Consider the following 17,710-nt stretch of genomic DNA (forward strand, 5'->3'; position numbering starts at 1 on the left):
GAATCAGCTGCCATCACTCTGTGGGTGACTTGAGTTAGAATCTGGTTGGTGTGTGATAGGTCAAAGAATGAACCTCCTGATGGTCACAACAAGTTATGCAGAGAATGTGCACACACACCCTGGCCCTGGGGACACATTTCAACCTTTGCCAATAAGAAGAGAACCCTGTACTCCCTTGCCTTGACTTTCAGATTTGAGAAACGACAGTCAAGAAGGTAGGGTTTTGGGCTGTCTCATTGCCTAGTCCCTAGAAGTGACTTTTCTTTACCTGCTCCTCTTGGGACTTCAGCTCAGCATTTTCCTTCCTCGCCTTCTCCTCTTCTGTCTTAGATTTCACCAGAGAAATGCCAGCTTCAAGAAGGGCATTTTTGACCCAAAGCAAAATATTCCCATGGATGAATTCATTCCCAAGAACAAAATGAGTTCCCAATTCCCACAAGATGTCACATAATTTTAATTTTCTAAGACATGAAATATTTGTTCCTCAACAAAGCTAAGGTACACATACCTTAGCCATATTTGCAGCAGTCTTTGAAACAGATTCTTTCAAGCTGGTGATAATTTTTTCTTTTTCTGAAATCTGCATGTGGGATAGAAACAAAGAATATTAGGATTTCAATAGAAACAACAGGCCATATGCTCAAAAGAACACCACAAGACGTATCTCACAGCTACCCCTATAGCTCAAGTACAATCACTTGATTCAGTTTAAACCCTATGAGAAAACTAAAGCACATCAATGAGAAACAAAGAAAATCCTTGAAGGCATAAATAATCTGTGGCCTCTATAACCTTCCAATGAGAGGGTGGGAGGGAGTATTGGATGACAAGGTGAACACAAAGAGGGTGGGGAATCTTTCAAGTCAAACAGCTCCAATGAAAGCTTTTTCTTAAAGGGGGAAAACAAAGAAACCATCACTTTGAAAATTCTCTGTTCTACATTAAGAGAGATGAGAACCCTCAAATTGGCATGAAATTCTGGGTCATCTCTCTCAGGCCCTTGGTTCTACTTTTCATGGACAGCATGCCAAATGATGAGAAAATTACCCATGCTTCTGAAAATCTATACTTCTTAAGTCCTAAAATACAAAAAGACTTAGGGATATTCCAGATCAATGTTCAGAGGAAGGTTCATCTTTCAGAACCCCTCTCACCTTTCATGACAGCACGGGAAAGCAGGGGACACTTTTCACCTCATGTACAGAGACTCAAAAACCAAACAACAGTAACACCAAGTCCTAAAACTCTCACCAAATCCTGACTGTTGGCATTCTGAAGCCTCTCATTCTCTAGGGATGATTGTGTCTGCTCAAGGATGTCAGTCAGTGTTTCATTTTTCTCTTCCAGGGTTTTGATGTTAACCTTGAAGACAGCATATCGAGATCAGTAATAACTATTCACTCCTTTTACTTCTGCTTTTAGAAGCTAATCCAGAAAAGAGGGATTTTTACCCTAAGTTGGTTTACTTCATCAGACAGGCTGTCATTGCTCCTCTTCGTGTGTTGAATCCATTCCTTTGATTCTCTGATCTGTATAAATATACAATAAAAGATTCAGAATTCCAAAACATTAATGCTCTAAGTGGGGGACTCCTCACAGACATAAAGAAAGCATTACTGTGTACACATGGTGCTGCTTTGAATTTGCAGTTTATAGAGCAGGATGAAATAGAACAGGAACATGAAAGAGGAAAAGACCTGAATGACAAGAAGGTGGGAGAATTCAAGGTAAAGCCATAAGAAAAGAACATGAAAAGGTAATTTTACCATTTTTTCCCAATGGGATAGATTTTCCAGAATTTTAGTGTTTTCCTCCATGCATTTCTTGATTATCACCATCATTTGCTGTACATTGGCTAAAAAGAGATAAAAACAATCTCTGAAATTATGAGGAAAATCCTATAAAATTGAATGACCCAATGCATTAACAGAAAAGGCACATTATCTGGCCCTATGAGCAAAAACTTCTTAGTATTAATATCATGCCATAAAAAAGTAATTTTTAGTGAATGATATGTAAGTTTATTTTAAAATATGAAAAGAATCCTATTTCAATGAGTTTCCTATTTAAATTTTTTTCAGAGATTGAGAAACAGTAAATTATCTTAGATTAATACCTCTCCCTTCACTAAGCACCCTTCTTAAAAAATGTCATCTCTTCAAATAGGTGTACCATTGCCAGAGATGAGAGAGAGAGAAATTGAGCATCCTGTTCACTTCCATCTCTGCCCTCTAATTATCAAGATAAATAAGTATGTCACTGTGGTGACTTTACAGAGGAAAACCTCATGACTCCTCTCACTTAGAAAAAGACCACTATAATTCCTTAGAGGTCCTTCTGAAACATCACCTGCTGGACCTACTCAGAAGCCACCTGGGTTGTCCTGCAACCCAACAGAACCCATTTCATGACCATCATTGTGGGGTGGTCTGGAGAGCATTGGCTTGGAATCAGATGCACCTGGTTGAACCTAGACTTTACCATGTGGTCTCTGGAGGACCTTGGACAACTTCCAATATCTGTAAGTCACAAGATTTTTCACTTCCAAGATGAGAATGTTATCTCCCACTGCACAGGTAAATAACAAACATCCACCTTACAGGTACACACCATTTATATGCACCTCAGACAGGGTCCAGGACACCAGACTTCTCCAATTGGCATTTAATTCTCTCTTCTGAGCCCAAGAACACTTTTCTTCTATTTGCCCAAACTGAGAGCTCTGGTGCCCTAAGGCCACACTTCTCACCACCCAAATGCTATCATCCCTGTAATAAACAGCAGCATTTGAGGGCCTGTGATGGGCCATGCAGCTGTCCTGCCCTACAGAGAGCTGCACTCAAGCCTCACCATCAACAAAGCACATACAGATTTCATCATCTCCACTTTACATCATGTCCATCATGCCCCTGGAATCAATGGCCCTTCTTGAACCCCATAGCTACTGGTTTAAACCTCTATGATGATACATCTCTGCCTAGCAAGGTCTGGATACCTCTGAGCTTTAACCTCTTGACAGGCACAGTCAATGTCTTGCTCATCTCACTTTTCTCCCACAGCCAGGTCATGCCAAACTCCTCCCTGAAGGCTCCAGACTCTTCTCATCAACAGCTTCCTAAACCTTTTCCTCCTCATCACCTCTGTCCATTGGTGGCACTTCCATCCTCTCTGGCATCCAGGCTGACAGCCCAGGAATAGTAAGATTTCGAAATGTAAGAAGCCAACAAGACCTCAGAAGTTACCATACATCGTTCTGGCTGAATGAAAACCCATATCAACACCAGTATTTAAAATATATTACTAAGAAAATATAAGTCTAAAATCATACCTTCATGTATTTGATGCTTTACCTAGAAGAGTGGGGAAAAAATTAAATTTGAAGTCAAAATATATTCTTAATAAAATTCTTTAGTTTCTGATGAATGAAATCATAATTCAATGATATTAAAACAATGGTTTATTAAGTTCAATGTTTATTCACTGAATTTAAAATTTGAAAAAGAGAATATTCTGTTTAAATGGTGATAATTCATAAATCATTCTAGTAAGGAGTACTAAGGTAAATGCCTTATCTTGATCTGTTAACATTCTATTTTAAAAGAACACAATCTCCCTAACTTTTTTAAATTTTTTAATTTTTAAATAAAGTTTAGATTACATAATTGTTACATTAAAAAAGTAAGGAATTCCCATATGCCCCTCTCCTTCCCTCCTCCCCCCACACACTTTCCCACATCAATAACCTCCCTCATGGAAATAGCACACATTTTTATCATGTATTTGCAAATTTTTTTTGTCAAATCCAATAGACATTTGAAATCCATAACCAGGGATGGCTAAAAGTCCCTGAGAAAACAAAAGAAAAACCAAAATCTTTTAGAGTAAGATATGTTACTTTTATTCACCATACAGAATCTAGAACATCTTTTTCAGAGTTGATATTCACTGAATTGATTAACAATTCCAACAAAGCATGTCCTATGATTTTATCAGAACACTTAAACAGAGGTCAACAAATCAGAAATGGAGTGCTTGAGGGGCAGAGAAAATGCACAAGCATAACCAGAACTGAGAGCCCTGTATGTGTGGAAGCATGTACATCCTAACTAAACTATAGAGAAATCCCTGGTTTCTGGTTTTTCCACTCGACCTTTGATCAAGAGCATTGTCCATGCCCTGAAATATCTTTGGAACATATGAATTTTAAGAGCTGCCTAACACTACAGCACTATAAGGACATACAATGATTTAACTCTTCTGTACTGTTGCCACATTTCCATTGTAATAAATACCATTTGATCAAACATACTCCTCCAAGGCCACTGAGAGCATGTTTGGTTATTTCATTGGGGTAGAGTCCCATATGTAGAATTATAATGAATAAAAATGATATAAACATTTTAAAGGCTGCAGACACATTATTAAATTGCTTTTCAGGTGAACCTACAATTTCATTAGCACTATATGAGGGACTCAGAAAATGCTTAATATTAGTACTACTTTATAATAAAAAGGATTTATAAAGTAAGTGTTCCATCAAGAGTATACAGTTATCTTGCCCACTGAGTCCTTATTTCAAAGATTGGATTGTACAAGGTCAGTGTCCACTTTAAACATGCATTCAAGTTAGTCATCTAAAAGCAAATTTAAAAAACAACATAGGAATAGAGAATCTCCTGCATATTTAAGAGTTCAATACACCTAGAAGGCACTTTAATATACTCACAGCAAGCACATAGTAAGAGATGAAAATGGCAAATGTAGCAATTCCCAAGTAAGCAACAGGTTTCCAAGCAATGCCATAAAAATCTGGACTAGGATGAAAATCAGGCAGATATTCAACCAGCTGGAATATAAATATTGGAAATAAGGAAGAGCTTCAAGGAACTCTGTCATATAGCAGTCACAAAACATCAACCACAGAAACCCTAAACTGGCCTCTAAGAAATACTGGGAGTTGGCACCTTGTGTTGCCCGTGGCCGGCAGTGTTGCTGGATATTGTGAGTGTGTGTCCTTAAGTAGAAAACAATTTCCTGGTCACCATGGACCCGTTCCTGTGTCTAAAGCTGGGCTGAAGTCCCTTTGAATCACAATTTTCTCTTGGATGAGTTAATTTTTATCAGCATGAGGGAATTCATTTTATAAAAAACAATAGATACCTTTACTCAGAAAGTCAACTTTTAGGGTTTAAATAAAATGTAAGTGGTGATAATGAGGATGACATGAATAATGTGAGAATTCTCTAAGATTCTTGATTTTAATTCTATAGCACTCAGATGTGAAGGAAGAAATGCTGACAGTGCTCCTGATAACTGGTCTAGACAGATAACTCAGAATTTAACAGTATGCTTTAAAAAACAACAACTAGATATTGTTAATTCTAAATGTTTCCTTGAAAACAGAGCTTTAAATAAACAGGGATATTCATTCAACAGAACACAGAGTTCACAAGGGGAAAGAATGAATTACAGATCCAGGTGACAGGATGAAATCTCAGCAATGTTGTACTGAGCAGAAGACCCAAAGAGTACACATGATAAGAATCTATTTATTTGAAATACAAAGTGAAATTAACCTATGATGAGAGTAGGGACTGACTGGGAAAGAAAATGAGGGTACCTTTTGGGATGATGATAATGTACATATCTGGATCGGGGTTTGGATTATGCTGTCATATGTATTTGTCAAAGCTCAGGGCGCGTTCACTTAAGATTTGTCTATTTCATTCTGTGTAACTTTTACAGTAAAAGAAAAATCTGTAAACAAACACTGAGCTCTAGTTAATTTCACACATGCTGATATATCTAGGAAGGAAGTATATTTATGCCAGCAATTTACTTCAACATGTACCAAAATAAGATGGATTGATGGATGGATAGAGGGATGGATGGAGGATCGGTAGGTGGATGGATGAATGCAAAGTTGTGATAAATCGAGTTTAGTTGAATGCTAATGACTTCATGTTGCTATCTCACTGAAATTTTTCATAAGATATTGGGGGTATTAGCAAAACCAAAAGAGTACATATGACTGATTGCTCTTTTGAATGAGAATCCAAATAGTTACTAAAGGCCAAGGTGTCTGCACTCTTTTAGACACCATCCCATTTGGATTTTTTTCCCCATCCAATTCAGCATTGAGTTGCAAAAGACAAGTATATCTCACAGAGGTGCTACCTTATGTTTTAATGGCCATGACCAAATGGTTAAAACCAATCACAGGTCTCTTTCCAAGGTAAAAGATAAACAAATTGTAGTATATCCATACAAAGAATTCTATTCGGCAATGAAAATGAACAAACCATTAATACACAAAACAAAATTCATAAATCTGAAAATGGTTATGTTGTCTTAAAGACTCCAGATAAAAAATATACCTCCTATAGGATTCCATTACATAAGTTCTCTAAACTGCAGATCAGTGGTTGAGGGAAGGTGGTAGCAATGGAGAGAGGGGATGGAAAGATGGATTACAAAGGTGCATGAGGAAACTTCTGGGCTTGTTGAATATGATTACTATCTTGATCGTAGTGATAGTTTCAAGGGTGTGTATATATGTCAAAATCAACTACTTAGATACATTAAATAGGTGCTGTTTATTATGCATCACATGGCTCAACAGAGCTTTAGAAAAATAACCTGATATGCACACTTAGTTTTTTATTTTCCTGGCAAAAACCTGCAAATATTTTGTAAATAGCTCACAATTTAAATGATCAATTTAGAAGCCAATTTATAATTGACAGAAAATGGAAACTTACATTGAATGGGAAGAATAAGTTTTCTTTTGTATATTCATAAATCACTGGAATTAAATTCCTTGTCATATTTTCAAAAATACACTGAGCCTGCATAAATGAATGCAACAAAATAGCAATCAAATTTCTATATTAAAGATATAAATGAGAGGAATATATATATGTTTACAGAATGGACATAACAGAGAGATAGGAAACTGCTATTATACTGATATTACTATTCCAATACAAATTTAGAACAGAATATTGTTAAGCCCACATTTCTAAACCCACTAAAGAATTCTTTCTACATTCATTTTCTCTCTAAATCAGGGCATGTAATGTCAGATTTTTGTAGTACATATATTTGCTAGTAGAGGAATCTTGAATATCAATTAAACGATGGCAATTGTAGCTAGTTCTAAAGACAATTTCAAATAGCCACTACCTGGACTTCACCTTCATACTGCAGAGTATTGTACCTAAACCAATCATTACCATAGAAATTATTATGTAAGAAGAATGCAAAATTTCTGGCATGTATGGTCACCACATACAAAAAGCAAATATATCATTTTTATAAAAACTAGATTTTAGAAGAAAATACATTTGCAACCTAATTCATACCAATCCACACACTGTTTCAGTTTCCTGCACATTCAAACCTGTCTAGAACATAGCCTCTGAGCTCCACAGCCCTTTCCTCTTCAGCCCTCACAGCTGAGGGAGGTAAAGCATGTGCTCTGGGAAAACTTACACTACCTCTCAGCAGCCACCCTCTGGAGGAGCTATAGCTCTAAGTGCAATTGTTAAAGATGCAGAACAAAGACACAGAAAGGACAAAGGCCAACTTGTCCCTAACTGGCAAAACATCCCCACTCGGGGCTTTCTCATTACTTCTGGACTCTGGTATTAGAAGAGTAATGCTGGCTAGACTTGATCAGAAAGGACCACTAAAAGCTGTGGTTCTGACAGGGTCAGAAATATTAAGAAATCAAAAAATCCTGCACAATGAAATCTAAAAGTCAGAAACAATCCTGTGGAAAGCCAACTGGAGAGAATTTTAAATTTCCTCTAGTACAAGGCTTGGCAATGAGAGGGGATGCTGAGGGAAAATACACTTTCCATTTTGAGGAAAATCTGAATGAAAGAAAGGAGAAAAGAGTAAGCAATCAGAAATATATGAAGAAAGGAAGATATTTACTTTGACTTAATCTTTGGCACTAAGGCATGGGTGATATCAACTCTCTAGTTATATATGGGGTGGTGTCAAAGTTCTTATAATTGCACCAGTAATTTTACACAATCGTTTGCCTTCAACACAGGAAGCAATCTGTATGTCCCACCGCCCATGTGATGCTTGAGTTTACTTTTCTGTACCATCCTTTGATTTTCAAAGCAGGTGGAGTGTTGCCTCTACAGGGCAAATTCTGCCTTAGTGATTGTGAGAATGCATGCAAATGACTGTCACTGCCCTGTAGGTATTCTCTGGAAAGAGGTTGATGGGCCAGGCACAGCCTCTTCCCTTACAGAGATGTGACTTTCTAGGGGAGGCAAAGCCAGGTAAACAATTGCTGCAATGCGGGACAATGGACACAACTGCCTCATGGGAGAGGCAAGCAAAGCTCCCCTGAAACCTACTCTGGGTGTGAAGTTTCCCTCTGGCTAGTCCGAAGATCTCACTTTGCAAAAAGGGATGATAAGATTTCACCTTAGTACCATCCCTAGGATTTCTACAGGAGGACCTGGCCATGAGCAAGGGTGGAGGTGGGATATGCAAAACAGTAAGGGTTAATTCCTCCACAAAATCTCAAAGCTAAAGTAGAAGACAACCTAACCTAACTGTTACGACAAATGCAGCCAAGGTGTCAGGAAAAAAATTCCAGAATAAAGATTATCAAGAAATGAGCCCCTGCAGTAAACTTGAAAGAAATAGACTCTTCCTTGCATGGAGGGATTCCACTGGGGTGATTCTGTCTCCATGCGAGGGGTATGCCTGACCAGTGGACCTTCCCAGAGCCCTGTCCACAAACCTGGCACCTGTAGAGCAAACTAATCTACTGATTGCTCTGGGGTGTCTTGAGCCTCTCTCTCTCTCTCTTTTTCTGGGGAGTTTATTTTTGTCTTCTTATGAGAGTGAAAGTGGAAGTGTTCACAGTTAGACCATCCTATGCTGGGACAATCATAAGGACATCAAGGACCTTATCTGTTTTGGGTAAAGCAGGAGTCCACCAAGACACCTCTAACAAAGGAAAGGGCAGCAATCCTCTGCCTCCTGACCCTGTCCTCCCAGGGGATCCACTCACTAGAAACATCCCAGCAGGATGCAGCATGGATTTCTAGGCCTCATGGGCTTCTCAGGGCTTCCCAGGAAGGGGGCAAACTCCAGGAGCAGAAGGAAACGGATGGCCCAAAAGTGCTAAACCCAAGGAAGAAACCTGAAAGCACAGATTGCAGCTGGCATTTTGCTTTTTTAACAGACTAGTAATGACTCCAATGAGTAGGTATTATCATTCCCATTGGCAGCCAAGCTGTCACAAATATGAACAAATACATATAGAGGAAATTAATTGTACATGGGATGGACTCCAAAATTGCAGAGCCTTAAGTAGGATCCTCTTAGCAAGAGCAATGCCCATGATGCCTATTAAATAAAAGGTCCTGACTTTTTTTAAAAAAGATTTTTACAAAAATTTATTTCTCTTTCCTTTCTCTCCACCCCTCCCCAGTTGTCTGCCCTGTGGGTACATTTGCTGTGTGTTCTCCTGTGACCATTTCTATCCTTATCAGTGGCACTGGGAATCTGTGTTTCTTTTTGTTGTATCATCTTGTTGTGTAGCTCTCCGTGTGTGTGGCACCATTCTTGGGCAGGCTGCACTTTCACACTGGGCGGCTCTCCTTCCTGGGTGCACTCCTTGCACATGGGGCTCCCCTATGTAGGGGACACCCCTGCATGGCACGGCACTTCTTGTGCGCATCAGCACTGTGCATGGGTCAGCTCCACACAGGTCAAGGAGGCCCGGGGTTTGAACCGCAGACCTCCCATGTGGTAGGCGGATGCCCTATCCATTGGGCCAAATTCGCTTCCCTCCCTTTGTAATAAAACATCATTGAGATAATTCACATATCATACAATTTCTCCCTTTAAAGCCTACCATTCAATAGCTCTCAGTATGTCAACAGTTCTTTACTTTTGAAGATATAAAGTTACTATTTTCAGGTTTCTACCATTTCAATCTTTTCTGTGTAGGGGACAGGCAGAGCCGGCAAGCCCCAGGGTTCCCTGTGGACAGTGGCTGCCAAAGTCCAGGCAGGCTGGTTAAGAACCCCCTGAGGTTTATTAACAATTTATCCATTTACCAAGAGCTCAGAAATGGTTTGCAAGTGGAGCGCGTGCAGCTCAATGGTTGAGCGCCTGCTTCACATGGACGAGGTCCTGGGTTCCATCCCCAGTTTACCTCCAAAAAATTTTTTAAAAAGGAAAAAGAAAGAAAACTCTGGGGTGCTGGGTCCTCAGAGAGGGTGGTGCCCCCTCACAGACCCTAAGAAAAAACCTTTTTAAACCACAGCAAGAAACGGCCCAGGGAAAAGGAGGACAGCACATCATGGGCAGCGTGTACTCACGCTCGCAGTTGGGGAACTGAGACACCCCAGCAGGAGCCAGAAAAGCAGCCGCGGCCCCTCCATGTCCAGGTCCCTAAGGGGGCGGTGGGAGGAGGCGGGGCAGAGTGGCTCAGGATGCACGCGGGGCGGGAATTGGGGGTGAGGACCAAGGTGCGGCTGAGGACGCGGGTGGGGGTGAGAGCTGGGAGGGAGGGGGCACTTGGGTTCCTAAGGGGGGGTGGGGGTAGGGAGAGATGAGGGAGGGGATGGGGAGAAGGGAGGGGAGGAGGGGAGGAGGGGAGCCGACTGCGCTGGGAGATGGGAGGAAGGTTCAGAGACAGGTCAGTAGGTTGAGGGGTCGGTAAACCAGCAGGACAGCAGGACGCGGGACCACAGGCACGGGGCAGTGGACTCGCAGGAGCAGCGGGAGCAGGAGGACGAGGCTCTGTCTTCCTAGGTCCCTACTCCGGTTTGGTCGCTGCCTTGGCAACCTGGACGCTTTAGACCCTCCCTCGACCAATCCCCTGCCTTCGCTCCTGGCCATCACAGTGGACCCCGCATGACCTCACACCTAGAACGCCCCCTCCCCCTACCGGATCCTCCCTCATGAGCCATCCCAACGAAGGACAAGTCTTCTGTGGAAGCTTCACTTCTGATTTCTAGTCCTGTCCAATCCAGCTCACCCACCCCCACCCACTTCCCCCCCTTTCTAGGTCCCTCCCTTCTTTCCTGAAATCCCAGGGATGCCCTCGGATTGCGGAACTGCAAGGGGAAACAGACAAGCAGAGTGGGAAGTTTTCACACCCTTCTCCCAGCAATTGATAGAAGCAGGCAAGAAATGAGGAAAGAGCAGATTTGTATAAGAAGCCATCTAAACATCACAGACATAATAGAGACCATTATATTTAACAACTGTAAAAGATACATTATTTTTAAGCCTACGTGGTACATTTACAAAAATTGACCCTATTCTGGCAATAAAAGCAACTTTCAATATATTTCAACAGAGAAATGAAGTCAGAGCATGTTTCATAATTATAATTATAATTGTGCTAGAAAGTAATGAGAAAATACTAACTAGAGCTCCCCATATGTTTGGAAATCAAGAATTACCATTTTTTTCTTGTCTAGGCGGCACTGGGGATTGAACCTGGGACCTTGTACATGGGAAGCAGTGCTCAGCCACTGAGCTACATCTGTTCTCTGAGAATTACCCTTCTTAATAAAATGAATGGAAGAAATGACCATGGAAAAGAGAATATAGTTGAGCTGAATGAAAGTAATAATGAAAACATGGCATTAAAGCACATTGCTTTCTGGCCTGGAAATTCCATTTAGGGTTGGAAAGATTTTATGATCTTGAAATCATTCCCTATAACCTAAAATGATAAATAGCTGTGGATATGTCATTTAACCATGTCACCCTACTACCTGCTAATGTGGGCTTTAAGTTATGAGTTCAAATGGTTCAAACATCCAAGCTGACTCATGCTTGATCTCTCTCGGATCTACAAGGAACTTTTGCACTTTCACTAAGTTCATCAGTTTTTCTCCTGGGGGGATTACTGGACAATACCCAGATTGCTTGGTAGCACCAGGGTGAGAGGTAGTCCAGGTAGAGGAGGTAGACAGGGTCCCAGGGACCCCGGTGTCTAGAACAGATCCCAATACCACCTATTCTTCTTGGGCCCTGTCCTGAGTTGAGCCCCCTGAGGGGCTTATCTGTGAGATTGCGCAACTTGTTTCCCAGACTCAGTCAAGGCCACAGCAGCTTAAAGCTAACCGTTTAAAGTCTCATCACTTCTTACAGTTAAGTAAATCTAATGTAAACAGGAAACTTTCAGTTAAGTAAATCTAATGTAAACAGGAAACTTTCTATCACTACTGGATATGCAAAACATTATCTCTTGCTGTAAATATAAAGAAACCATAAAACCAAGCACAGGATTGCCTCAAAAAGCATCTTTTGAAATGAGGAGCCATCCTACTCTTCCAGTGAGAGAAAAGTCTTTCAGCTCTGGCTGTTGCCCACTGCCTGCCCAGGGGCCACTGAGGGTGGGAGCCTCTCTGTCCTCTGATAGCTCAGAGAATGGAGGGGCAGAGAAACAGTTTCCTTGGAGGTACCCCTGGAGGTGACCGGTACAGGCTGCTCTTTCCTTCTGCACATGCAAAGCTCAGGCAGCCTTTCTGAGTGTAGATCTTGGGGAACCTGTACTAGAGTATCTGCTGGTGTCTTGGTCATTTTTTTTTTTTTTTTTTTACAAGTTTCCAGTTATAATAGCAAACTATATTTTAGGAACAGGAACAATGAGAATTTTGCCAATCAGCTGAGCACCAGATTCCAAAAGGGAATAAAAACAGGGAAAGGTTTCAATTTAATGGGTAAAACAACCAACCTATTAGAACTAAGTGTTGAGAATTTTAAACACCATTTTTCAAAATTATACAGCAAATCTTAGATTCTGTCAGAGTTAAGTCTCCTGCTCACTCAAAGTGGACAATTAATATATGTAGGCCAAGTAAATGACACCATGTACCAGACAAATGACAATGGATGCCCAGCCATTTGCTCTTGGTGGACATTTAAAGAATAGGTGCTGAGTGAGCAAAGACTGGGAGAGAAAATGTGTCTCATTCTATATGTAACTGACTAAGGGGTTTAGCTCAGTCTAAATCAGTGGTTCTCCAATTAGCTGAAAATGAAATCACCTAGGAGAGATCAGAAAGGATACTGATGCCTGGGATCCAACCCCAGAGATTCTCATTTAATTTGGGTATTGGGAGTTCTTAAAATCCCCAAGTAATAACAATGCACAGTCACCCTTGAGAAACATTGGTCTGTCCTGTCAGAGGATTTCATAGAAATGATGCTGACTTGAGTATTTGCCAGAAGTCCTGATTCAGAATTCAGATACAAGGTCAATTTAAAGGCTTTAAATCATTAGCATCTTCAGGTTTCTTCCCCCAGGATACGGATATCACAATTTTTACAATTTCCCCCTTTGAGATTAAACAATGATGATGACAATAACAAAAATGTACACAACCTCTCCCCCCCCCCCCCCCCACACACACACACATACACACACTGAGGATTTTAAGGTTTATGCATCAGATTGACTCTGGGCCATTCTTCAGTCAGTGGTTCCTTTACCCAGATGGATATTTAGGTTTTTTACACCTGGAATTATTTCTTTCCCTCCCCCACTCCCTTCCTTCCTTCCATTTTGTCTTTTTTCCAGACACTAAAGATATAGATTTGTTTTTTGTTTTTGCATTTCAAGTGATCAGTGTCAAGCCAGGCACGGCTTCCTCCCATACTGGGAGCCTCTGGTGTCCAAGTCCAGCTATTTCTCTGGACCCTGGTCAGGGTTCTTTAGGGAAACAGAACTGACAGCAGTTATCTATAAATAGAATGAGATTTTATAAAATTGTCTCATGGAACTATGGGGGTGCACAAGTCCAAATTCTGTGGGGCAGGCTGCAAGCCAGGGGCTCGGATGAAGGTCCCTGTTGAATTCCCCAGGAACACACACAGGCTGTCTGCGGTGGAGATGGGGATTCTCTCTCTGAATGTCGAAATCACTTCTCCTTTTTAATGCCCTCGACTGATTGGATGGGACAACACTCATTGCTGATGACAATCTCCTCAATTGATCCTAGATGTAATCAGCTATCTATGCAATCAACTCACTGATTAAAGTCCATGATGTGCCACTGTATTACAATTAGCTCAGTGCTTGCTTGACCAAACAACTGGGTATCATTACCTGGCCAAGTTGACACATTCGCCTAATGGTGCTCCCTGATACACACACGGTGGTGAGCAGTAGGTGTGGACTGACCAGAACCCTTGCATTTGACCAGTGAGAAAGAGGAAGTCCCAAGCTGGGCAGGGTGACACCACAATCACACAGCCAATGAGAGTCTGATCTGGGGTTCCCACCCAGTCTTCTGAGCCCCAATCCAGTGCTCCTCCCTCCTCACCCAAAAACATCAGGGGTAGGAGGCTTTGCCAGGGTGACAGAGTGGAGAGGCACCATGGAGGCCACTGTGTGGGCTCAGGGACCTCAAAAATCTGCCATGACCTGGGTGTACTAGAATCCCATCATAACTCCTCCTTCTACTGCAGGCAATGACTGCACACTCTGGCATTTGGTCAACAATGAGAGGAACACTTATGGTAAAGGGATGCAATCACCTGAACTCCCTGAAGCAGGCTCTGTGCTAAAACATTCACAGGCATCATCTCAAGTCAATGTCACAGCCTCCTTGAGGGCAGATATGAACCCATTTACACATGGGGAGACTGAGGCTAAAAGAGGTCAAAGGGTCTGCCAGAGCAGAAACTAAAGCCCAGGCCTGCCTGACTCCTGAATCTATGCTCACAATTCCAGGGATATGGTCTTGGGTCTTAGCTGGATGATTCTGAGGTATCTGAAGAGACAGCAACTCTACCCATCTCCTGGAGGTGGCCCAGTGTGTGACAGCCACAGCCTTCACCACTGGACAGTTCTTCCTTGTGGCTAAGCTTAGTCTTTCCTACTGCCAGAGAAAGCCCTTTCATTTTTGCCCTACTCTGGAAAGGATTAGCATTATTTATAAACTAACCTTTCAGGTAGAAAAGAAAATCTCCCTCAACTCTATTTTGACAAATATCAAACCTACACAACAGTTAAAAGAATAGAACAACAATCACCCTTCACTTGGATTCCCTCCTTATTATTAAAATCTTGCCACACTTAGTCTTTCCAATTATCTACCTATACATTTTTTAAAGATTTATTTATTTATTTCTCCCCCTTCCCTCCATTGTCTGTCCTCTTCATCCATTCGCTGTGTGTTCTTCTGTGCCTGCATGCATTCTCATTAAGTGGCTACGGGAACCAATCCTGGGACCTTCTGGAGTGGAAGAGAGATGATCAATCTCTTGTGCCACTTCAGCTCCCTGGTATGCTGTGTCTCTTATTGTCTGTCCTCTGTGTCTCTTTTGGTTGCATCATAGTGCTGTGCCAGCTCTCCACATAGGCCAGCACTCCTGCATGGGGCAGTGCTCTTGTGTTGGGCAGCACTCCTGCACAGGACAGCACGCCACAGAGACCAGCACTCTGCATGAGCCAGCTCGCCACACAGGCCAGCTTGCCACATGGGTCAGCTTGCCTTTACCAGGAGGCCCTGAATATGGAACCCTGGACCTCCTATATGGTAGATGTGCACCCAGTTGTTTGAGCCACATCTACTTCCCTCTGTCTATCTCTTTGAGAATAATTTTCAGACTTCATGCCCCATAGCCCCTAAACATCTCAGCCTTATTCCTCCAAAGGACTTTCTCCTACATAGCCACAAGACCACCACCATGCCTACAAAAATTAGCAACAATTTCATAATATCACTGTTTATAATGTCCATATTCACATTTCTCCAATTCTCCCAAAAGTGCTTTTTATAGATATTTCTTTTTAAATTGGGGGTGCCAGTGGGATGTATGCATTGTGTTTGGTTATGTCTCTTTTGTCTCCTTGCATCTAGTACAGGTTGTCATTCCAAGGATTTTTTTGAAGTGTTCAGACTCAAATTAAATCTCATTTTGTCCTTCTTTCCTCAGAGGAAAATATAGCATATTAGTGTGGTAGAACAGAAATAAATCACATTGAGAGAAAATGGAAAAATGTCTTTTGAGTTCAACACTCTACCTTCTTCTCTGGATGACAAGTCCTCACTCTCCCAGGAGAAGCAGAGTGCTTTTCCAAGCCACTCCTGCACCTCTACCTAAAAAAAAACTTTTGTGGTTCCCACTGGCCTCCCCATAAAGCTCAGAGGCCTTCACATGCTCAGAGGGGGAGCCAGCCCTGGCCACCTCTCCCGGGTCCTCTCTCAATGTATCCCCACATGGACTCTCCACTCAGTCACCCAGAATCACTTCTTGTTCCTATCACATTCACCCTTTCCTAGCAGTCTCTCTGAGAATACCCATGTATTCTCAATACCCATGTATGTTCCTCTAGGAACCAGTCTTGCTTTTCTGGAATAAACCCAACATTGTCATGGTATATCATCTTTTTAATACACTGTCAGATTCAGTTTGCCAGTATTTTGTTCAGGGGTTCTGCATCTATATTCATAAGGGGTATTGGTCTGTAATTTTCTTTTCTTGTAATGTCTTTATCTGGGTTTGGTATCAGGGTAACGTAGGTCTCATTGAAGAAGTTAGTTAGGAAGTATCCCCTCCTCTATTTTATCATCAATTTTGGGGGGAAGAGATTGAGAAGAACCTGTAAGACATCTATTGAGTGAAATAAGCCAGATACAAAACAGATATTTTACCATTTCACTTTTATGAAAGACCTAGAATAAGCAAAACCATGGAGACAGAAAGTAGATTCCAGGCACTGGGGGTGGGCAAGAGAGGATAGGCAGTGTTGGTCAGAGGAGTTATTGCATCAATGGATGCAGACAATCTGAGGAGATGAAAAATTGCGGGTAATGTATGTTGGTGATGGCAGCCCAAAATCGTGCATGTAATGAATATCACTGAATTGAATGCCAAAAGTGGTTAAAATGGGAATTTTTTTTTGTTATATATATGTTACTATAATAAAAAGTTAAAAAAAGAAGAAGCTACCATAACCAAGAGAGTGTGGACCTGACATAACATAGACAAAAAGACTAATGGACTAGAACTGAGTGTTCATAAATAAACCCTCACATTCATGGCCAACTGATTTCTGATAAGGGTGCCAAGTCCACTCAGTGGGGAAAGAACAGTCTCTTCAACAAATAGTGCTGGGAAAATTGGATATCCACATGCAAAAGAATGAAAGTGGACCCCTAAAATGGATCCCTAACTCACACCATACACAAGAATATTACCATTGGGAAAAACAGGCAAAGGTGCAGGAGGTCTCTTCTATATAATTTCTTACAACTGCATGTGAATCTAAAATTACATCAATAAAATTTTCAATCAAAATGTAAAAAATAAATACTTTCTGACCATCAGCTGATCAAATGGTTTCTTCAATAAATAAACTGTGAGAAAATAAAAAGAGCAAAGGGTGACTAATGGATGAAGAGAAATGAAAGAAATACATTAATCTATTGTAATATGAACCTTATTTGATTCTGATGTGAAATAACTGTTAAAACAACACATCTACAAGTCAGTTGGAAAAATGTGAGCACCATCTTAATATTTAATAATTAAGAAATTGTTTACTTTAGGTGTGCTAATGGTATTATTATGAGAAACATTCTGAAATATTAATGCTGGAAATGATATAGTGTCTGGGATTTGCTAAATAATATAGGTGGGGAGGGGAAGTGGGTGGGTGAATAGATTAAATAAAATTGATAACTACTGAAGCTGAGTG

At 41.1% G+C, this 17,710-nt stretch overlaps 1 protein-coding gene across 1 annotated transcript in view; it reads right to left on the reverse strand.

Annotated features, from left to right (window-relative positions):
* Window positions 1-17,710, reverse strand: part of LOC101438810 (transport and Golgi organization protein 1 homolog) — an 82,586-nt gene that overhangs the window by 805 nt on the left and 64,071 nt on the right. The window contains exons 2-6 of the mRNA XM_058286456.1: window positions 3,329-3,350; window positions 1,767-1,855; window positions 1,452-1,529; window positions 1,252-1,362; window positions 509-580 (exon numbers count right to left, since the gene is read on the reverse strand). Coding sequence (XP_058142439.1) covers window positions 509-580; window positions 1,252-1,362; window positions 1,452-1,529; window positions 1,767-1,841 — 336 coding nt within the window. The 5' untranslated portion in view covers window positions 1,842-1,855; window positions 3,329-3,350. The remainder of the gene's footprint in view (window positions 1-508; window positions 581-1,251; window positions 1,363-1,451; window positions 1,530-1,766; window positions 1,856-3,328; window positions 3,351-17,710) is intronic.

The sequence above is a fragment of the Dasypus novemcinctus genome, chromosome 23 (genome assembly GCF_030445035.2).
Source record: "Dasypus novemcinctus isolate mDasNov1 chromosome 23, mDasNov1.1.hap2, whole genome shotgun sequence".
Taxonomy (NCBI): domain Eukaryota; kingdom Metazoa; phylum Chordata; class Mammalia; order Cingulata; family Dasypodidae; genus Dasypus; species Dasypus novemcinctus.